The 22,835-nt window shown below is 43.3% G+C and overlaps 1 protein-coding gene and 1 long non-coding RNA gene across 5 annotated transcripts in view; one reads left to right on the top strand and one right to left on the bottom strand.

Annotated features, from left to right (window-relative positions):
• The window catches only part of TDRD12 (tudor domain containing 12), a 71,544-nt gene that overhangs the window by 35,802 nt on the left and 12,907 nt on the right, over window positions 1–22,835 (bottom strand). For all 4 annotated transcript variants that reach the window (XM_027044584.2, XM_027044583.2, XM_027044581.2 and 1 more), the window contains 7 exons: window positions 20,731–20,786; window positions 19,437–19,522; window positions 14,049–14,238; window positions 13,175–13,267; window positions 4,607–4,704; window positions 3,727–3,803; window positions 1,228–1,308 (listed from right to left, as the gene is read on the bottom strand). In XM_027044584.2, the coding sequence (XP_026900385.1) occupies window positions 1,228–1,308; window positions 3,727–3,803; window positions 4,607–4,704; window positions 13,175–13,267; window positions 14,049–14,238; window positions 19,437–19,522; window positions 20,731–20,786 (681 nt within the window). The remainder of the gene's footprint in view (window positions 1–1,227; window positions 1,309–3,726; window positions 3,804–4,606; window positions 4,705–13,174; window positions 13,268–14,048; window positions 14,239–19,436; window positions 19,523–20,730; window positions 20,787–22,835) is intronic.
• On the top strand, window positions 222–21,370 carry LOC128313333 (uncharacterized). Its single transcript, XR_008293914.1, has 3 exons — window positions 222–420; window positions 14,163–14,282; window positions 20,785–21,370. It is a non-coding gene; the product is annotated as an uncharacterized LOC128313333 (long non-coding RNA).

Below are 22,835 nucleotides of genomic sequence, written 5' to 3'. Positions count from 1 at the left end.
AGGCCACAGAGGTCATGCCGGTACCGTGCTTGCCCCCGAACTCCGACCCCCAGACTACGGACAGTGTCGCCAATCCCAGGGGCACTTATTCTGAACAAGGAGAAAGACTGCATGATCACTAGGTCACCTCCTGTTGCTGCTGCCTCCTCCCTTCTTTGCTGTGATCTTAAACCACTTTAAGTTTCCCTGGAACACGGAGGAACTGTTGGAATAACTGACAGGTCTAATCAATGAGTTCTAAGTAAAGGGCATTTAGCCCAAGAGAAGATACAACCCTCCAATACAAAAATAAAAGGCAACAGAGTATCTCAGGGTTAATTTATTAACTATAATTTAATGTAATCAAAGGAATGAGCAGCACGGATAATTCAAGGTCTCCTGTTCCAGGGAAAACCACCACGTGCGACCCACGGCTTGCAGGTATCAGGGTGGAGGGATGCCCATGGCTTTCGGGACATCAACACAGGGGCACTAACAGCCACCCCCACATCTGTGGGCCCCAGGGCAGCCTTTGGAGCCCCCGGGCCCAGAGCTGTGTGGGGCGCTCCTGCTGGGTGAGAGGGTGTTACGGGGCCCAAGGGTGGGCTCTGGGAGGCGGGCACAGTCAACACCCTCTCCCCAGGCATCCCAGGCCAATCAGTGGATACAGTGCGCCTGACCCACTTCTGAACGGTCGTAAATTCCTTGTCACTCTGGTGGCTTCAGAGCAGCCAGTTACTTGGAGTATAAGGGTGTTTTCAGGCTGGGGTGGTGAGAAATCGTAAAAATGGGTAGGAAAACGTTTTGTGGAGTAAATAAGTATAAAATGAAGTCACAACTCTATTATTAACTTGTTGGTGAATACTCTGTGAATCTGGCAAGACAAAAAACCCCACAAAAGCTCAGTTCCATGCTGCAAAAGAGTAGCTTCTCCGGCAGGTGGAAGGCCTCTTTACCACAGAGAAGTGGGAAGAAAGCAAACATTAATCCATATAAAATCGACGGCCCCAAAGATCAACCGTATCTGATTTGTTTCTTAAAACAGTTTACTTCATCAAGAGGACGAGGAAGGGGAGGCAAAAAAAAAACAAAAAACCTTCAAAGTTAGTTACACATGCAAACAGTGCGTGTATATTTTCTAAGTGGGATCACAGGTTTGAATAATAAAATTATACGTAAATTCCTCCTGCTTATAATTGCATTACAATTACTTCGATAAAAAGTGCAGACCAAGGAAAAAACTCATACTTCACACAGCCATTCTTCTCATTGTGTTCTTTCTTCTCGGCCAACCTGAGTGGCTTCTTACTTGGCTTCTGACATAAAGTGCTAGAAACCAAAAAACATTCATTAGAATCTCTGAGCCCATTAACTCCAATCCTGAAAATGCCTTTCTTTTCGGGGAGAAAACTCACCAAGGAGCACTGAGGAGTTGCTCCACATACATAGATTTATTTCTGTGCAAACTGCTGCTTAGCCCTAAGCATCGTCTAAGGATGAAGGCCCCACTGGCGCACAGCCTGTGTCTCCACAGGCCAGGAACTCCGCAGGAAGTACAGAATCATAGGGGAGAGAAGTCAAAACGTGCAAACCACCAAAATCATGGAGAGCTCCCTGGGCTTTTACCTTCCCATCTCCTGGCGCTGGCCCGAGGCTGGCCTGAGATGCGGAATTGCACAGTGGATGCCAACACCAAACACTGAGAGAAACCTTCTATTTCAAGCCAGAGAAGGAGCCATTCGCCAGACAGGGTAATCACGACTGATTTTCTCTTGTCCCTTTTTCTCTCCCAACCCTGTCCCAAGGCCGGTTCCAATCAGGCAGCTGCAGTGGCAGAGGCAGCACCAGTACCCCAAACCCCGGGGGGAAACCCCCTCCCACTTCCTCTAGAGGATCTGGGAAACGGGACCTGTAGTCCAAAGATGCAGGGGAAACCTTCATCTTTTTCCTCTCCTGTTTCTGCTGCTGTTTTGCCCCATGAGTGGCCTTAAACACACAGAACTGCATGGCCATTTCTCCACGAAAAGCAATCTACCTGGACAGAGGCCCGGGGACAGGGCCTCTAGAGCATCTAGAAAATGGTGAATGTGAGGAAAATCCCGGAAAAAAGAGAGAGTGTACCAGAGGGAGGGCATTCCCCATTTCTACTTATGACCCAACACGAGCTGGGCTTGCCCCAAGTTGAGCATATTCAGAACAGATGGAAAACAGAGTAGCAGTCACCACCCACAGAAACGGAGACAGAATCTGTGGCCTGAACAAAGGAAGTTGCTGACTTCCTGCTAAAATAAACAACAAAAACAACAAGGTCAACATTCTCCAGAGGATTTAAAAGAAATCAGTCTCACACTATAATATTCAAAATATCCAGAACAGAGTACACAACACACAAAGAATCAGGAAAACCAAATCAATTGTCAAGGGAAAAGATTATCAGTAGGTATGACCCCCAAGATGACTCAGAAATGGGAATTGTCATATACTATTATAACCATGGTCCATAAGAGAAGGAGGGGTGAGCACTCCTAAGTGGAATGATAAAAGTTATCAGCAAAGACTTTTAAAAATATGTTTTAAAAAGGCAGGTGGGGGGGGTGCCTGGGTGGCTCAGTCAGTTAAGCATCTGACTTTGGCTCAGGTCATGATCTCACTGTCTATGAGTTCAAATCCCACGTAGGGGTCTGTGCTGACAGCTCTGAGCCTGGAGCCTGCTTCGAATTCTGTGTCTCCCTCTCTCTCTGCCCCTCCCCTGCTCGCATTCTGTCTCTGTCTCTCTCAAAAATAAATAAGCATTATTAAAATCTTTTTAAGTTCTCAGCAAAGAAATATAAACTATAAAAAAATTTCAAGTGAAAATTTTAGAACTGAAAAATACATCAAATTTAAAAGTTCACCAGATGGTGAAATTCAGCAGGATGGAGATAAAACAAGACTGAATTAAGTTAAAGATAGATCAGAAGAATTATTAATCTGAAGAACAGCAAGAAAAAAAGGTTGAAAAAAAATGAGCACAGTCTCAGGGACCTTTTGGACAGTATCAAAAAGTGTGACATTTGTCTCATCAGGGTCTCAAAAGGAGAGGAGAAAGAGACGGGTGGGTGCAGAAAAACTATCTGTGCAATAGCAGCCGCACACGCTCCAAATCTGATGAAAGACAGAAACTTACAAATGAAAAACCATAATGAGCCCCGAACATGAGAAACAGGAGGGAAACTACACCCATACACATCATAATTAAATTGCTCAAACCAGAAACAGAGAAAATCTCAAAAGCAGTCAAAGGAAAAAGACGTGTTGCAAACAGAGGAACAACGAAAAAGGTGACAGGAGGATTTGCAATGGGAACGATGCGGCAAGCAGAGAGTACAGCAGTATCTTTAAAACACAGGTGGGGGGAATTCATCAGCCTAGAATCTATACCTAGCAAAAATACTTTTTTTCAAAACCAAAGCTGAAATAATTTTTCCAGACATACAAACGCTGAGAAGAATTCATTATCAGCAGACTCACAATGCAAGATAATAGTGAAGGAAGTCCTTCAGGGAAAAGGCAAATGATGCCAGATGGAAATCTGGATCCACACAAAGAGTGAAAAGCACTGATAGTAACTACGAAGGTAAATCAAAACTTCCAGGGCCAGTCTTTATTGAAATTGGCTCCTTTCCTATCATCAATCTTACAGAACACTGTGTAAGACAGTATTACATTTATGTATCTATCCAATTACACTGAATTTTCAAATCATACCTTGCTGCCGGTGTATCTGGCTCAGCGTATATGGTTATTCCCTTCTTCGTTGGCCAGTACGCTGAAGATTCAGCACACTGTAAAAAAAAGAATATGTATGCAAGCAAGATATATATTCTTTTTTTTTAAACAATTTTTAAATTATTTTTTAACGTTTATTTATTTTCGAGACAGAGAGAGACAGAGCATGAACAGGGGAGGGTCAGAGAGAGAGGGACACACAGCATCCGAAACAGGCTCCAGGCTCTGAGCTGTCAGCACGGAGCCCGATGCAGGGCTCGAACTCACAGACTGTGAGCCGAAGTCGGACGCTCAACCGACTGAGCCACCCAGGCGCCCCAAGATATATATTCTTAAGGAACCAAAATTCCATGGGAACTACTCTCACAACAACCATCCCAGATAATTTTCAGGCAACACAGACACAGAGAGACAAAGAACTGGAAAACTGGGGGGATTATGCCATTGCTATAACCACTAAAGTGTCCAAGTAGCAAGCAGCTGGCACTTCAGATACTCAGTATTTCAAATGTCCTGTAATTATTTCACTTGTCTTCTCAAAGGAACTGGAAGGACGGGTTAGACTTACTTAACTATTAGAATGTCCCGTAATCTCAGGTTTTCACACCCTTGCTAAATGAGCATAAACACCCAATTCTGTACAGAAGCCACGAGGCCAGGAACAAGAAGGAAGCTGCAGTTATCTTGTTCTTTAGAAACAGAGCAAATTCACAAACCGTATTTTTTCCTGAAAAAATCACTATCATAGCCAAGGATTTCTTACTAGAAAATATATTTTTGGTTCCTAGATTTCAAAGGAGACTATTCTAAAATTAACATTATATGAACTTTGTATCTAATGAGTATTTAAAAACACAACCTTATTTATATCTTTCAAAGAGATGCGCTGTTGTTTCATTTCAGATTTTTTTTTAGGTGAACCTCTCAATGAATCCATATTACATTTTACACTTTTATCTGCAAAATAAAAAGTGATAAAAGAGCTTAGAAAGTACTATTAATAGAAAATAGGACACAAAGGAGTAGAATTTTTACCATACTATTTTAAAATCTTAATACATGAAATTATTATAGAATAGGGTTTTACACTGAACCTTGAGGGTATTAAATTTTTAAAATCTTGTTTCAACCCTTATCACATAAAAAAAAAGTTTAAATAATTCTTCTACTGGCTTACTAACAATTGAATATAATTTACTTTCCCCACTTGGTGGACTATATTTTTCAAAGAGGGCCACAACATGTCCCCCAACACATTTGCTCTTCTTAGAGTGTGACGCTAACACCTGTCCCATTGACAGATGGGCTCTGAAGTATTCCCTTCTCATGAGCCTGGGGGGTGGGGAGCTGTAAACGACACAGAAGTGGTGTTATGAGACTTCTAAAGCTAGACGGCGAAAACGCCACATACTAATGACCACTTCTCCTAGATGCTTTTTTTTTTTTAATATGAAATTTATTGTCAAATTGGTTTCCATACAACACCCAGTGCTCATCCCAACAGGTGCCCTCCTCAAAACCATCACCCACCCTCCCTTCCCTCCCACCCCCATCAACCCTCAGTTTGTTCTCAGTTTTTAAGTCTCTTATATTTCGGCTCCGTCCTTCTCTAGCCTTTTTTTTTTTCCTTCCCCTCCCCCACAGTCTTCTGTTAAGTTTCTCAGGATCCACATAATAATGAAAACATATGCTATCTGTCTTTCTCTGTATGACTTATTTCACTTAGCGTTAACACTCTCCAGTTCTATCCACGTTGCTACAAAGGGGCATATTTCATTCTTTCTCATTGCCACGTAGTACTCCATTGTGTATATAAACCACAATTTCTTTATCCATTCATCAGTTGATGGACATTTAGGCTCTTTCCATAATTTGGCTACTGCTGAAAGTGCTGCTATAAACATTGGGGTACAAGTGCCCCTATGCATCAGCACTCTTGTATCCCTTGGGTAAATTCCTAGCAGTGCTATTGCTGGGTCATAGGGTAGGTCTATTTTTAATTTTTTGAGGAAGCTCCACACTGTTTTCCAGAGCAGCTGTACCAGTTTGCATTCCCACCAACAGTGCAAGAGGGTTCCCGTTTCTCCACATCCTCGCCAGCATCTATAGTCTCCTGATTTGTTCATTTTAGCCACTCTGGCGTGAGGTGGTATCTGAGTGTGGTTTTGATTTGTATTTCCCTGATGAGGAGCGACACTGAGCATCTTTTCACGTGCTTGTTGGCCATCTGGATGTCTTCTTTAGAGAAGTGTCTATTCACATTTCCTGCCCATTTCTTCACTGGATTGTTTTTTGGGTGTGGAGTTTGGTGAGCTCTCTATAGATTTTGGATACTAGCCTTTTGTCTGATATGTCATTTCCAAATATCTTTTCCCATTCCATTGGTTGCCTTTTAGTTTTGTTGATTGTTTCCTTTGCAGTGCAGAAGCTTTTTATCTTCATGAGGTCCCAGTAGTTCATTTTTGCTTTTAATTCCCTTGCCTTTGGGGATATGTCAAGTAAAAAATTGCTGCGGCTGAGGTCAGAGAAGTTTTTTCCTGCTTTCTCCTCTAGGGCTTTGATGGTTTCCTGTCTCACATTCAGGTCCTTTATCCATTTTGAGTTTGTTTTTGTGAATGGTGTGAGAAAGTGGTCTAGTTTCAACCTTCTGCATGTTGCTGTCCAGTTCTCCCAGCACCATTTGTTAAAGAGACTGTCTTTTTTCCGTTGGATATTCTTTCCTGCTTTGTCAAAGATTAGTTGGCCATACTTTTGTGGTCTAGTTCTGGGGTTTCTATTCTATTCCATTGGTCTATGTGTCTGTTCTTGTGCCAATACCATGCTGTCCTGATGATTACAGCTTTGTAGTAGAGGCTAAAGTCTGGGATTGTGGTGCCTCCCACTTTGGTCTTCTTCAAAATTACTTTGGCTATTCAGGGTCTTTTGTGGTTCCATACAAATTTTAGGATTGCTTGTTCTAGCTTCGAGAAGAATGCTGGTTCAATTTTTATTGGGATTGTACTGAATGTGTAGATAGCTTTGGGTAGTATTGACATTTTAACATTTATTCTTCCAATCCATGAGCACGGCATGTTTTTCCATTTCTTTATATCTTCTTCAATTTCCTTCATAAGCTTTCTATAGTTTTCAGCATACAGATATTTTACATCTTTGGTGAGGTTTATTCCTAGGTATTTTATGCTTCTTGGTGCAACTGTGAATGGGATCAGTTTCTTGATTTGTCTTTCTCTCGCTTCATTATTAGTGTATAAGAATGCAATTGATTTCTGTACATTGATTTTGTATGCTGAGATTTTGCTGAATTCATGTATGAGTTCTAGCAGACTTTTGGTGGAGTCTATCGCATTTTCCATGTATATCATGTCATCTGCAAAAAGTGAAAGCTTAACTTCATCTTTGCCAATTTTGATGCCTTTGATTTCCTTTTGTTGTCTGATTGTTGATGCTAGAACTTCCAACACTATGTTAAACAACAGCAGTGAGTGTGGACATCCCTGTTGTGTTCCTGATCTCAGGGAGAAAGCTCTCAGTTTTTCCCCATTGAGGATGCTATTAGCTGTGGGCTTTTCATAAATGGCTTTTATGATGTTTAAGTACGTTCCTTCTATCCCGACTTTCTCGAGGGTTTTTATTAAGAAAGGATGTGAGTTTTGTCAAATGCTTTTTCTGCACCAATTGACAGGATCATATGGTTCTTATCTTTTCTTTTATTAATGTGATGTATCACGTTGATTGATTTGCAAATATTGAACCAGCCCTGCAGCCCAGGAATGAATCCCACTTGATCATGGTGAATAATTCTTTTTAGATGCTGTTGGATTCGATTTGCTAGTATCTTATTGAGAATTTTTGCATCCATATTCATCAGGGATATATATTGGCCTGTAGTTCTCTTTTTTTGCTGGGTCTCTGTCTGGTTTAGGAATCAAAGTAATGCTGGCTTCACAGAATGAGTCTGGAAGTTTTCCTTCCCTTTCTATTTTTTGGAACAGCTTGAGAAGGATAGGTATTATCTCTGCTTTAAATGTCTGGTAGAATTCCCCTTGGAAGCCATCTGGTCCTGGACTCTTACTTGTAGGAGATTTTTGGTAACTGATTCAATTTCTTCGCTGGTTCTGGGTCTGTTCAAGTTTTCTATTTCTTCCTGTTTGAGTTTTGGAAGTGTGTGGGTGCTCAGGAATTTGTCCATTTCTTCCAGGTTGTCCAGTTTGTTGGCATATAGTTTTTCATAGTCTTCCCTGATAATTGCTTGTTATTTCTGAGGGATTGATTGTAATAATTCCATTTTCATTCATGATTTTATCTATTTGGGTCATCTCCCTTTTCTTTTTGAGAAGCCTGGCTAGAGGTTTAACCATTTTGTTTATTTTTTCAAAAAACCAACTCTTGGTTTCGTTGATCTGCTCTACAGTTTTTTTTAGATTCTATATTGTTTATTTCTGCTCTAATCTTTATTATTTCTCTTCTTCTGCTGGGTTTGGGGTGTCTTTGGTATTCTGCTTCTATTTCTTTTAGGTGTGCTGTTAGATTTTGTATTTGGGATTTTTCTTGTTTCTTGAGATAGGCCTGGATTTCAATGTAATTTCCTCTCAGGACTGCCTTCGCTGCATCCCAAAGCGTTTGGATTCTTGTATTCTCATTTTCATTTGTTTCCATATATTTTTTCATTTCTTCTCTAATTGCCTGGTTGCCCCGTTCATTCTTTAGTAGGGCGTTCTTTAACCTCCATGCTTTTGGAGGTTTTCCAGACTTTTTCCTGTGGTTCATTTCAAGCTTCATAGCATTGTGGTTTGAAAGTGTGCATGGTATGATCTCAATTCTTTTATACTTACAAAGGGCTGTTTTGTGACCCAGTATGTGATCTATCTGGGAGAATGTTCCATGTGCACTTGAGAAAAAAGTATATTCTGTTGCTTAAATATATCTGTCAAGTCCATCTGATCCAATGTATCATTCAGGGCCCTTGTTTCTTTATTGATCCTAAGTCTAGATGATCTATTACTCTAAGTGGAGTATTAAAATCCCCTGCAATTACCACATTCTTATCAGTAAGATTGCTTATGTTTGTGATTGTTTTATATATTTGGGGGCTCCTGTATTCGGCACATAGACATTTATAATTGTTAGCTCTTCCTGATGGATAGACCCTGTGATTATTATATAATGCCCTTCTTCCTCTCTTGTTACAGCCTTTAATTTAAAATCTAGTTTGTCTGATATAAATATGGCTACTCCAGCTTTCTTCTGACTTCCAGTAGCATGATAATAGTTCTCCATCCCCTCACTTTCAATCTGAAGGTGTCCTCAGGTCTAAAATGAGTCTCTTGTAGACAGCAAATAAATAGGTCTTTTTTTTTTATCCATTCTGATACCCTAGGTCTTTTGGTTGGAGCATTTAGTCCATTTACATTCAGTGTTAGTACAGAAAGATACGGGTTTAGAGTCCTTGTGATGTCTGTAGGTTTCATGCTTGTAGCGATGTCTCTGGTACTTTGTGGTCTTTGCAACATTTCACTCACAGAATCCCCCTTAGGATCTCTTGTAGGGCTGGTTTAGTGGTGATGTATTCCTTCAGTTTTTGTTTGTTTGGGAAGACCTTTATCTCTCCTTCTATTCTGAATGACAGACTTGCTGGATAAAGGATTCTCGGTTGCATAATTTTTCTGCTCATCACATTGAAGATTTCCTGCCATTCCTTTCTGGCCTACCAAGTTTCAGTAGATAGGTCTGTCACTAGTCTTACCATTCTCCCTTTATATGTTTATCCTTAGCTGCTTTCAGAATTTTCTCTTTATCTTTGTATTTTGCCAGTTTCACTATGGTATGTCGTGCAGAAGATCGATTCAAGTTACGTCTGAAGGGAGTTCTCTGTGCCTCTTGGATTTCAATGCCTTTTTCCTTCCCCAGATCAGGGAAGTTCTCAGCTATGATTTGTTCAAGTATACCTTCAGCCCCATTCTCTCTCTCTCTTCCTCTTCTGGAATTCCTATTATACGGATATTGTTGCATTTGATTGCATCACTTAGTTCTCTAATTTTCCCCTCATCCTCCTGGATTTTTTTATCTTTTTCTCAGTTTCCTCTTTTTCCATAATTTTATATTCTAATTCACCTATTCTCTCCTGTGCCTCTTCAATCCGAGCTGTGGTCACCTCCATTTTACCTTGCACCTCATTTATAGCATTTTTTAGCTCCTCATGACTATTTCTTAGTCCCTTGATCTCTGTAGCAATAGATTCTCTGCTGTCCTGTATACTTTTTTCAAGCCCAGCGATTAATTTTATCACTGTTATTCTAAATTATGGTTCTGTTATATTGCTTAAATCGTTTTTGATCAATTCGTTAGCTGTCGCTACTTCCTGGAGTTCCTTTTGAGGAGAATTCTTCCGTTTCATCACTTTTGATAGTCCCTGGGGTGGCACGGAACTGCAGGGCACATATATAAAATACACATATAAAATACACATATAAAATACAGATGTAAACATACATAGGCACATGTACACATACTCCTCAGCTCCGTCCATGGAAGGGCCTGGGCGCAGTAACACCCCAACAGAAATGAACACCCCTAGCTCCCAGATCTTGGTTTCACAATGCCACTCTCCATGAAAAAAAGCCAGGGCAACTTGGAGAAATGGTGGATTCCAGGGTTTAGAATAGGAATCGACACTAACATGAATTAATGAATAAAAAGGAATGATATACTTATGCTTCATGATAGCTGCCTACAAAGTATTTACATGGTGAAGAGTAGCTTTCAGTGGAGAAGCTTGGCAGACGCTACCTTAATTAAGCAATCAAAGGATACAATTCATCAGTCATGGGACAAATCAAAGTTTTTGTCACCTGGTAAGATGGGATAAGCTGAACACAGCATCCTCTTTTGAGGTATCCGTGACACAGGTGCATCAGCTGAATCTTATGACAAAAACACCCACTACAATTGAGAGACAGTCTACAAAACGACTGGTCTATAGTCTTCAAAGGTGTCAAGGTCATGAGAGTCAAGGGAAGACTTGAGAAACTTCCAGGCTGAAGGAGAAGGAGACGTAATCGCCCAAGCACAATAAAGAATGGCGAGCCACACCCTCTGCCATAAAGAAATGGCAGGACGAGTGGCCAAACCTGAATGGTGCCTGAGGCTTACATGATCATGATATGTCAATGTTAATTTTCTGATTTTTCTGGCTGTATTGTGAATATCTTTGAGAATACCTTTGTTTCTAGGAAAAACACACTCAAGTACTGGGGAGCGATCCAGTCAGCAACTTAATTCTCACGTGCTTTTGAAAGAGACTTCTCTGTCAAGCTCTCTAACTTTTCTGTAAGTCTTTGATTATCCTAAAATAAAAATCTCACTGAGAAAATGGATGTAAGCCCCATGAAAACAGAGACCGGTTTCCTTCCCTGAGTCCCTAGAATAGTCCTGACACCTAAGTGGTAATGACCATCTGATGAATAAATACACATGGATCAGGGGTGTGAGCTAGTCTGTCACCGAAGTCAAGACAGTCTGTCTAGAACTGATAAGCCTAGAAATAGTAAATTAATCATAACTCTTTCAAAATTTGGAGATAAGTGCCAAAATAAATAGCTAAGGGGTAAGATAAAGGCTTGCCTCTAATGAATAGCCTAGGGTGAGGAGAGGTTGGAAAGAGAAAATTACTTTCCATTACTCCTGTACTATTTGACTGTTTAAGCAAGTATTAACAAAGTATTGTACTTTCATTTAAAAAATGTAAGGCAACTTCAAGGAGAAGTACCTAAAATTAATTAAAATACAATTGAGGGACGTCTGGGTGGTTCAGTTGGTTAAACTTCTGACTTTGGCTCAGGTCACGATCTCATGGTTCATGAGTTCGAGCCCTGTGTTATGCTCTGCGCTGACAGCTCAGAGCCTCAAGCCTGCTTCAGATTCTGTCTCCCTCTCTCTCTGCCTCTCCCCTGCTCATACTCTCTCTCAAATAAACAAACAAACAAACTTAAAAAAAAAATACAGTTGAAATACCACCTCACTATGATCACAGGGAAAAGGAAATCTTTGCTTGGACAAGTAATATCTAATAATTTTGTTTTTCACATGACAACCAGTGACATCTCACATTAGCATTTCTTTAGTTTACCATCAATCTTTTCCTTTTCAAAGACATGCATAGTCCATTACAACACTGACTACAATAAGGAAAAAATGGGAAACTGTTATTGTCCGGCAATCCAGGGCTACTTAAAACAACAATGATCTATCCATATGACGGAAAGCTGTGCAGTGATTAAGCATAACGTCAAATGTCTGGTATTTTCCTACTCTGGTAGAAATGGGCACATATTTTTACTTCCATTTGTATTTCTTCCATCAGTAAAAGGGGCTCCTTTCAGCAGGAATTCTCATCTGGGACCCCAGCAGGAAGCACATCACAACACGGGGTGGGGGCCACGTGTGCCCGAGTCTGCCACAGGCCAGGCGCTGGGCCACATACGCTCTGTATGGGAGTAATGGATGGGAACCGTGCCTCTCCATGACACATAGGAGGGAGGGCCACTGATAACCCTCTCAGGTCACAGCTCATACCTTTAACCCACATGATCCTGGACACATCTGACCTAGAAAGAAGTTCACCCATATGTTAACCAAAACAGTACACGGAAGTTATGTGTAGTAGAATCCCATTTCTGTAAGATAAAAATGGTATACACAATCTCACAACTGGACACTCTGGAAAGAAAGACTCTGGAAACTCCTTAGTAAGTGGCTATTAAAGATGGCAGGTTTTTAAAACTCTGCATATCTGGATTTCTCTATGATAAACAACATTACTGAAGTAATTAAAAATAACGCTAAATGTAGGGAATCACTTCATTGGCCACAGCTTTAACTTAGTTGAGGTTTACAATGTACGTGCATGAAACAACACTCCCATAGGTGTACATGTGCCTGACGTAAGAGGGAGTAAGTGGTGGAGGCATTGCCACAGGGGGTGAGCCAAGAATCAAAGAAGCTGGCAGATTCCGCTCTTGTCCAACATTTCCAACCCATTATGTACCTTGGAGACAGGGAATTAAAGACCGGGTATTTTCACCCTCACAAATGCCACTCATTTTTAGGTGAGCTGCTGCTTAAAAATTGCTCATAAACCCATATGTATACTCAGAGAACAAATAATAATCACTGGTGTGGGGCTGGGCTTGAAAAAATCAGTTTTACGCATAACGCCTCTTATACATGCTCTTTACATTACAATAAAATCCTCTAAGTAGGGACTGCACGGCAAATGATCTCTGCCAGCTTCTACATCATACACGGGTTCCATGAAATTAAGAGAAAGAGAGAAAATTACCATAGCCCTTCTATACAACCCTTAATACTCTTTAGATAGTTGAGTGTTCTTTTACGCTGCCTATGAAATGCCACAAGCAAGTAAACTTACCCAGGATCACAGCAGTTGGCCCAAGGTCACCAACAACACCCTTGGGCCATGGATGCTGAAGAGACTGAGCCAGAAAAGTTAAACCATGTGAATCTGATGGAAAGAACACAATTCAGGATTAAAGCATGAAATAAACCCAAACTGCAAATGCAAATTCACTGGCCTACTATTTCAGCTCTCGCTTTTGCTGGAAGGTTAGGGGGGACCTAACTTGGGGCAGGAAAGCAGAGTGAAGGAGCTAAGGAAAACGGAATTGAGAGAGAAACATTTAAAATTATTTCCACTGTCCATCACAGACTCTTCTCAGATTTCCCTGCTAATAAATAGCTCTTTTAAAATGTGTCTAAAATGGGGCGCCTGGGTGGCTCAGCACGTTGAGCATCCGACTTCAGCTCATGTCATGATCTCACAGTTCGTGGGTTTGAGCCCTGCATCAGGCTCTGTGCTGACAGCTCAGAGCCTGGAACCTGTTTCAGATTCTGTGTCTCCTTCTCTCTCTGCCCCTCCCCTGCTCACGCTTTGTCTAAGATAAACATAAAAAAAAAATTAAAAGTGTCTAAAATGGTAGGCATATGACCTTGTTTTAATAATATCTTTAAATTATGAATTTATGGACTTCTGAAAATGTACTTCCATGTTAATAAGAAATGGAGAACAGTTTTTCCTGGTCTCATAAAAACAAACATCCTGTTGATAGGACCTCAAAACGTGCCACAAAATCACTAGGATTAAAGTTAAAATATTAAATTCAGAGTCCGAGTCTCTGCCTCCGTATAGGGAAAGTATGCACAGCTTACATCAGTTCAGTAAGATTCATACAAATAAGACAATTAAAAAAAAAAAAAAAAACCCGTATCGATGAGGATGCACTCACTTTCCATTCCCTGAGAATCTTTTCCTTGCAAAAACATTGGCCAAAGAGTAAGCGCTGGATTGAGTTTACTGGAAAAGGATGCAGACTTTCTATTCAATCGTGGTTTCTCTACAGAATGAAGGTTTTTATTCTCCTTGGGTGATATGTAACGAGCAAAGTTCTTCGCAACCAGATCATCATTAACACAGACCTGCACAATTTTGGACGTTTCATGAATGAGACAAATAGAGTCAAGTAAGTGACTGTTCAGAAAATATCCCCAACTTGACCCCAAATTTCAACCTTCAGAAAAAATTATTTTATAGGACATAATTTGATAGAAACCAATTTCTTGAGTTTTGCCCTGATGATGGTGAACTAGGTATTTCTGACCAGCCCACCTGATAAGGAAAACAGTAAGAATCTGCACAAAATATAAGAAGTATCTTCTTGAAAGCACTGGAGAGCTAACATGACTTTGCCAAGCAGAGATCTGGGGGGTTGGCAAGACAAAGCACAAATCATCAAAGGAAAAACTGACAGAAGCGCCTGTGTGGGTCAGTTAGTCATGATCTCACGGTCCGTGGGAGTCCGGCTCTGTGCTGACAGTGTGGAGCCTGCTTGGGATTCTGTCTCTGCCCATCCCCTGCTTGTGCACACAGACACGCACACATTCTCTCTCTCTAAAAATAAAGAAACTTTAAAATAAACTTTAAGAAGGAGAAACTGATAAGTAAGACTTCATCAAAATTTAAATTTTATGCTTCTCAAAAGATACTGTTAACAGATAAAGAGCAGGGGCGCCTGGGCGGCTCAGTTGGTTAAGTGTCCGACTCTTAATTGCGGCTCAGGTCATGATCTCATGGTTCCTGGGATCAGGCCCCCTGCATCGGGCTCTGTGCTGACAGCCTGGAGCCTGCTTGAGATTCTCTCTCTCCCTCTTTCTCTGCCTCTTCCCCACTCGTGCTCTCATAAATAAATAAACAAACAAACAAACAAAATTTTTAAAAAAGAGAGATGAGCAATCTACAGATAGGGAGAAAAAAAATTTTTTTTAATGTTTACTTACTATTGAGAGAAAAAGAGCACAAGCAAGGGAGGGACAGAGAGAGGGAGACACCGAGTCTAAAGCAGGTTCCAGGCTCTAAGCTGTCAGCCCAGAGCCCAATGTGGGGCTTGAACTCATGAACTGTGAGATCATGACCTGAGCCGAAGTTGGAAGCAAAAGTGACCAAGCCACCCAGGCACCCCAAGGAAATATTTTTAAAATTTTCTATCTGGATGGACATGTATCCAGAATATATAAAGAACTCTCAAAACTTAGTAAAAAGATGACAAATAACCCATTTTAAAAATGGGTAAAACACAATGGAATATTACTCAGCCATAAAAAAGGATGAGATTTTTGCTATTCGCAACACCACAGATGGACCTAGAGGATATTATGCTAAGTGAAATAAGCCAGAAGACAAACACTGTATGATTTCACTTATGTGTCGAATGTAAAAAGCAACAATAAACAAACAGCAGAAACAGAACCATAAATACAGAGACCTGACGGTTGCCAGAGGAGATGGGGGAAGGGGAAGGTACAACATGGGTGAAGGGGAGTAGGAGATACAGGCTTCCAGTTATGGAATGAAACAGTCACAAGGAAAAAAGGTTCACAGGGAATATAGTCAATGGTATTGTAATAGTGTTGCATGTGACCAATGGGAGCCACACTTGTGGTGAGCATAGCATGGTACAGGCTCATTAAATCACTATGTTGTACATCTCAAACTGACGTAATGTTATGTATCAAATATATTTCCATTTAAAAAGTCATCAAAAATGGGCAAAATACCCAAATGCTTCATCAAAGAAGATACATGGATTGCAACAGCATATGAAAAGATATGTAACATCATGAGTCGTTAGGGAAAATGCACAGTTAAACCACAATGAGATACCACCACACACCCGTCAAAGTGACCAGACAAGTGTTGGAGAGGAAGTGGAGGAACCAGCATCACATGTTGTTCATGGAATTGTAAAATAGTTGATCCCTTTGGAAAACAACAGGCCATCTCTTAATACCTACACTACCACCCAGAAATTTGACTCCCACGTATTTATTTTCCCAAGAGAAATGAATGCATGGGTTCACAGGAAGAACTGTACGTGAATAGTCATAGCAGTTTTTTTAACAGTCCCCAACGGTTCCCAAATTCAAATGTCCACCAAGAAGTGAACAGATAAACACACTATAATATATCCAGACAACGGCAGAGTATTTGACAATTAAAGGGATAAGGTGGACATACACTAAAATCATTCTGCTGAGTAAAAGAAGCCAGGTAAAAAAGAAAACACCCTTCCTTAGAGAGCCAGAAAAGGGATGGTGGGTCCTGTTTTTCTTTTCCCAACAATTACGACCTCATGCACCCACTGTGAGTTCTCTCTGCTAGTAAGCGTGCCTTCTGCACTCCCCGACCTTGAAGTAACAACAACTTATCGTCTGCACACAACCACACAGAAGAAAAGAGACCTACTGGAAAAGCAAAAAGAAAGAAGTCAGTAAAGAACTTGTTCAAAGATGTTTTACAAGACTCGTCCAAGAGCCAACATTTTGTTACTTTTACCAAAGTGAAAAGTAAGCAGTGAAATGTAAAAATAAGCAATGTGAAATTGACAAGGATGTGGGGGAACCCCAAAATGCACCACCAAGAGTAACAAGGGAACCTTACTGCAAATGAATAACATCATCACCAGGAAGAGGGCTGGGCAAGAAAACAGCCCACCTAAGTAACTTTGGAATACAGTGTTTCGGCTGCACCTGTAAGGCTAAAAACAAACTTCTTTTTCATAGGAATGTGGGTGAGCAATTCCAGAATTACTCCATGCGAATACTAGCATTAATCAAACAAGTATGTGGTAGCTAACAAAAGGTTTCCCCGCTGATGGGAACAGGTGTCACGATAAGGAACGGGGAGGGCCAGAAAGAAACCTGCGATGCCGGACTAGAATGAGAGATGTGGAGTTGTGTGTGCATGGACGAGCGAGCACACGTGCACATACTTCCTAACTATCTGCAGAGACGGCCTACAATCACCAGCCCCCGGGAGCCACAGAGCACACCTTGTGCCCTCGTCTTGCTATCTGAATACCATTCTTGTGCAAGAAGCAGCTGATTCCAGAGCTGGGCTGGAAGATGACAAAATTGGCCTAGAGCACCTCATGGTACCAAAATGTAGAAAGTTTTCAACAATGATGGGGTACACTGAAAGGACACGTAGGCCACTTTGAAGAAGCTGCTAATGGCCAAATCGGTGACGATTAGAGCAAGAAAATAAGGACAGCAATGGATTATATCCCTTAGAGTAAAACAAACAGCCAAGAGTCCATACTAAGATAAATTACTGAATCAATTTAATAAGTGGGGGGAGAAGGGCCAGTTCTTCTTTACACAATTCCAATTAAAGAATGTAGAAGGCTTGGGGTGCCCGTGTGGCTCAGTTGGTTAAGTGTCCAGCTTCAGCTCAGGCCACGATCTTGAGGTCCGTGAGTTTGAGCCCCGCATCGGGCTCCGTGCTGAAAGCTCAGAGCCTGGAGCCTGCTTCGGATTCTGTGCTGCCCTCTCTCTCTCTGCCCCTGCCCCAATCGTGCTCTGTCTCTGTCTCTCAAAAATGAATAAATGTTAAAACAAATTTTTTTCAAAATGTAGAAGGCCTGACGCAAAAGGGGCAAGCACCACGGGAATAAGCACTGCAGGCAAGAATCACTGAGGCGTATCTGCACAGCCCCAGGATATCTCCCTGTAAGATACTTCACAATTTGAAAAGGAAAAAGCAGTAACTGCACAGGGCACACCCGGCAGACACCACCTTAACCAGGTGATGGAGGTGAGCCCGACGTCAACATCAGAAACCCCCTGCGAGGATGCAGACAAGGGCACAAAGGTCACTTCTGTAACATTCTTGCCCCAAATGTACCACCTCAGTCTAATCACATCAGGCAAACCCAAGTTGAGCAACATTCTACAAAATAACTGGACAATACTCCAGAAGTGTCAAGGTCTTGGAAGATGAGGAAAGACCGAGGAACTACCACCGACAGGAGGAGACTAAGGAGACAGCATGAGATCCCGGATCAGGTCCTAGAGCAGAGAAAGCAATTTAGTGGGAAAATGGGAAAAACTCAAACTAGGTCCATGGACTTGCCGAAACAGCATTTTAGGGGCATCTGGGTGGTTCCAGTCAGTTAAGCATTTGACTCTCGATTTGAGCTTAGGTCACGATCTCACGGTTCGTGGGTTTCAAGCCCTGTGTCAGCCTCTGGGCTTCTAGCGCCAAGCATCCTTACAATTCTCTCTCCCTCTCTCTCTGCCCCTCGCCCCCACTCGGCATGTGCATTTGCACTCTGTCTAAAAATAAAAATGTTTTAAATGTTTATTTATTTTTGAGAAAGACCGAACACGAGCAGGAGAGGGGCAGAGAGAAAGGAAGACACAGAATCCAAAGCAGGTTCCAGGCTCTGAGTTGTCAGCACAGAGCCCAACACGAGGCTTGAACTCACCAAATGTGAGATCATGACCTGAGCTGAAGGTGGGACACCTAACCGAGACAACCAGGCGCCCCAAAAATAAAATAAATCCACAGTTAAGATGCCTCCTGTTGCTCCATCTTTTTGCCCTGTGCCACCCTCCATAAGGGGGGGCAGCCACCCTAATGGTAATGGCTGATAACGGGGGGTAGGGAGTTCACGTTATGCCCACCTCCTCCCTACTTAGGTTATCTCAATTTTCTATGATGAGCACATATTACACATAGCGAGAAAATTATGGGTGGAAAAAAAGCAACAAACTCAAAGCCATACAAATATGTGTATTTATAAAAACTACGTCCTGGAGGGCACGTGGGTGGCTCAGTCAGTTAAGCATCCGATTCTTGATTTTGGCTCAGATCTCACGGTTCATGAAATGGAGCCCCAAGCTGGTCTCTGTGCTGACAGCAGGGAGCCTGATGCGGGGCTTGCGCTCATGAACCACGTGATCATAACCTGAGCCGAAGTCAGACGCTCAACAGACTGAGCCACCCAGGCACCCCAACTTTTTTATTTTCTTGAAGTTTATTTATTTATTTTGAGAGAGAGCAAGAGCGTGCATGCGTGTGGGGGGGAGGGGCAGAGGCAGAAGAAGAGAGAGAATTCCAAGCAGGCTCCACGCTGGGCACGGTGCCTGATGTGGGGCCCCATCCCATGATCTGAGATCATGACCTGAGCCGAGATCAAGTTGGACACTTAACCGACTGGACCACCCCCGGGGCCCCTAGGTGTGAATGACACTCTTTTCCTTAGTGTTTACTCTTTATTAAAATAAAACATTTAAGTAATGACAAAACATTCTTCAAATGCAATTCTTTCACTTACTTTCTCATTTTTTATGGTTACGTAAAGGTAGACCTCAAAAGTATCTTCTTCCACGGCGCACAATTTGGCTTCCACCTGGGTAGTTGCTAAATAGCATGAATGAACAAACATAAAAGAGCTGATATTAAAAGTGTACTTGGAACAATCGTATTCCACCCATCAATCTGTACTCACCACTTAGCATCACCCAGAGCCACCAGGGCTGCTGGCTTCCCCCCCAGGGGCGGTGGGTGAGCGGAGACCAAGGTTCTCCCCGCATGGAATCAGCCACGCTGCCCCTGCCTGCGAACACCCTGAGCAGCTCTTGGCCCTCTTTCCTTCCGGTGCCTCCCAAATCCACTTCCTGCTCAGTCTCCCGCCTGAGTCACTCCCCACTGCCGACGCCCCGTCAAACAGAGCTCCCGGCGCCTCTCTGAGACCCAAGAAGCCACGCTGCAGTTCCAGGCTTGGGCACCTTCAGGCCCCACGCGAGTCTGTCACAAACGCGTTTCATTTCACAACTGTCACCGTCATTTCCAGGTGAGGAGACTGGGCTCAGAGAAGTCTGCAGGGCAGGATTCAATCCCAGGAGCTCTGCTCCCTCCACACCTGTATCTCCTAGTGTTCCCCCCCCCCCCGACCCCCCGTGGGCTCGCAAGGGCCCAAACTCCACAGCCGGAGACCTTCCCAACCTCTCCTGTCTCCCAGGCCCCAGCACCTGGCTCTCCCTTCGCCCAGACAGTGGGGCGGCACAGGGGAGGGGCCGGGACCCCAGCAGGCACCAGGCAGCAGCCCAGGCATTTCACCCCCACTTTTCCTCAGAACAGCTCTGGGAGGCAGGCATAGGCATTTGGCTCTTGACTGCCAGGGGTCAGGACAGACATCACACGAGACTGTACTTTACGGTCGACAATACAAAGAGAGCACACTGTATAGCTTCTCTGAGACTGCCTATGCATCTTAAATAGGCAACAATGATCATTACACATCACTGAAAAAAGAGAGGCTTTCCATCAATTGCAGGTTTAGTGAAATGCACGGACATTTATTTTGTAGTGCACAGCTTCCATGCAAACCAAGGGGCAGGACTATTGTTGGGGAAGGGTCCCTCACTCGAACAGCCCCTTTCTCATTCTCCATGACTGACATCCACACCCACTCCCAAAATTTCAGGGGTGCAGAGTCACTGTGACACAGGGTGGACGGGGTTCCAGGTAACAGATGAACACGCACATCTCAAACCCCCTCACCAACGGCAAGATAAACCCCGAGTGTCAGTTCAAAGCAGGCTGCGGTGATGATGCACCTGCCTTACCTTTCAGGATGTTCTGAAAGTACTGAATAGCTGCACTGTCCCACTTCTTGGCAGGTCTGGAACAGGAAACAGATGCCACCTTATCAAACACAAATCTGAGGCTAGGACACCAACATCATTTTGTAAGCCACAAGCTGGACGTTTCTGACACTGCGTGGTGAACATATGACACGGATGCTGGGGAGCTCGGCCCTGGCTCTGGCTTTGGGGGTGACCATCCCAGCCACGCCCTGCAGGGGGCCCTCTTGCCACTGCCGCCTGCACCCAGTGCAGAACCTCACAGAGAACAGGCCCATCTTGGGGCTTCCAGAGTGGCCGGTGCATCGCCTTCCCAACACCAGTGTCCCCAGTGACCTGGGACATATCTGTCTCCCCAGCCAGAACACAAGCTCCCTGGGGCAGGGACGCTGCGTGTGCAGCACTCCACATGTGACTGGTTAGACCAATATGGTAAGAGCGGCTGGGGGAAAGCTGGCCATCGGTGCCTCAGAGCCTCTGTCTCCCGCTTTCTACCTATCACCTTGCCCTTTCCTGTGCTTGCTTTGGAAAGAAAATCTAAGAAGAGCTGTAGGCGGTGGAAGACAAGGAGAAACCAGTATTTGGAAGCAAGGAACAAAAATAATGGAAGTAAAGGTAGAGTGACCAGTTTTCTGTCTCCGCTGGTTTGATTCCCCAGAGATGCCACCACCACGCTCCAGGGGCTGTTTTAAGGATCAAACGAGGTAACATACACAAAGCACCCAGCCCCATGCCTGGGCTAAGATGTCGTTTTTACTAAAATAGATATTAAGCACATTACTTCAAGAAAATCACAAAGGGTTTCTAAAAGGAGGCAAAAAAAAAAAATTTAAGACAGTGGTTCTAAAACCTTGCTACACACAAAAAATTACCTAGTAAGTTTTTAAGAATGAAAGAAAATGGCCCAAAAGAAAAATCAATCTAAGCTTTCACAGGTAAACCAATCATACAGTCTGTCTCTTTCTCTCACGCAAAAAATAACCACATGAAGAGATATCCAACTTTATAAGTTGGAAAAATACAAATTAAAAACAAAATACCATTTTCACCCAGGAAACAAGCAAAAATTTAAAAAGCCTGGTGATAATTAACGTTGTACAGGAAAAGAGCACTCTATACCCCAGTGACGCGAGTATAAATTGCTAGGCCTCCTGGAGGACCATGTGACAAAATCTACAGAAACCGTAAAACACATACTGTCACAGACGCTCTAGGTGAAGTGCAAACACAAAGGTACCATGTGTGCCTGCACGGAGGGTGCGTCCAAGGCTGGGAAAGCTCCCTGAGGAGCACCACAGTGCTGGGAAGGTGGTGACCAGACGGGGAAGAACGAGATACAGTCTGCCTCTGAGGGACAGCTGGGAGTGGACAGACCCGCACCAAAGTCAGCCCTGGAGGGGAAGGAGCTCGCTGCTCTGGAAGTGGGACCGGGAGGAGGCAGGGGCTGCTGCTGCCTGTGGGACCCACTCTTCCATGGTCTCTGAGGCCAGAGCGGCGTGGGCTGGCCGCAGGGAGCCTGGCGGGGCATCGGCAGGGACAAGATGGCTCAGCATCTATAGTGCAGCTTCTGAGGCCAGCCACAGGGCGATGCACTCACCCTCTCAAGGAAACTGTAGGTGCTGGGGGTGCAGGGAGTGGGAATGGAGGGTCTCCACAGATCCCATGAAAGCATCCACAAGAAGAGTGGCTTCCAAGTTCAGAGAACACTATGCAACATCACCAGGACGTGTAAGTTAAGCCGGAACTGTGCTGGGTGTTACACTTTTTCTTCCCACAATGCCACAGTCCAGGGTGGGGGGAGTACCAGGTGGAAGGGCAGGGCTGCCTCAGGACCTCAGGTAGCACTTGGTCAAGACAGCAGAGACCGCAGCCATACCCCTGCCACAGTACTGCCCAGTGCAGGGACCCATCCTGCACAAATATTGGCAATGCGGCCCAACACTAGGAAAATGAGGCAGAGACGGGGGGTGGGGTGGGGTGGGTGATATGTGCACACGTACTGCCTGCGTGTACACATCTCCATACCCCTATGTTGCATACGCACATATCCGCATTCTCACAGCAATGTTCAGCGCACAGTGCTCCGG

The sequence above is a fragment of the Acinonyx jubatus genome, chromosome E2 (assembly GCF_027475565.1).
Source record: "Acinonyx jubatus isolate Ajub_Pintada_27869175 chromosome E2, VMU_Ajub_asm_v1.0, whole genome shotgun sequence".
In the NCBI taxonomy this organism is placed as follows: Eukaryota; Metazoa; Chordata; class Mammalia; order Carnivora; family Felidae; genus Acinonyx; species Acinonyx jubatus.
This window is presented reverse-complemented; position numbering and strand designations above follow the sequence as displayed.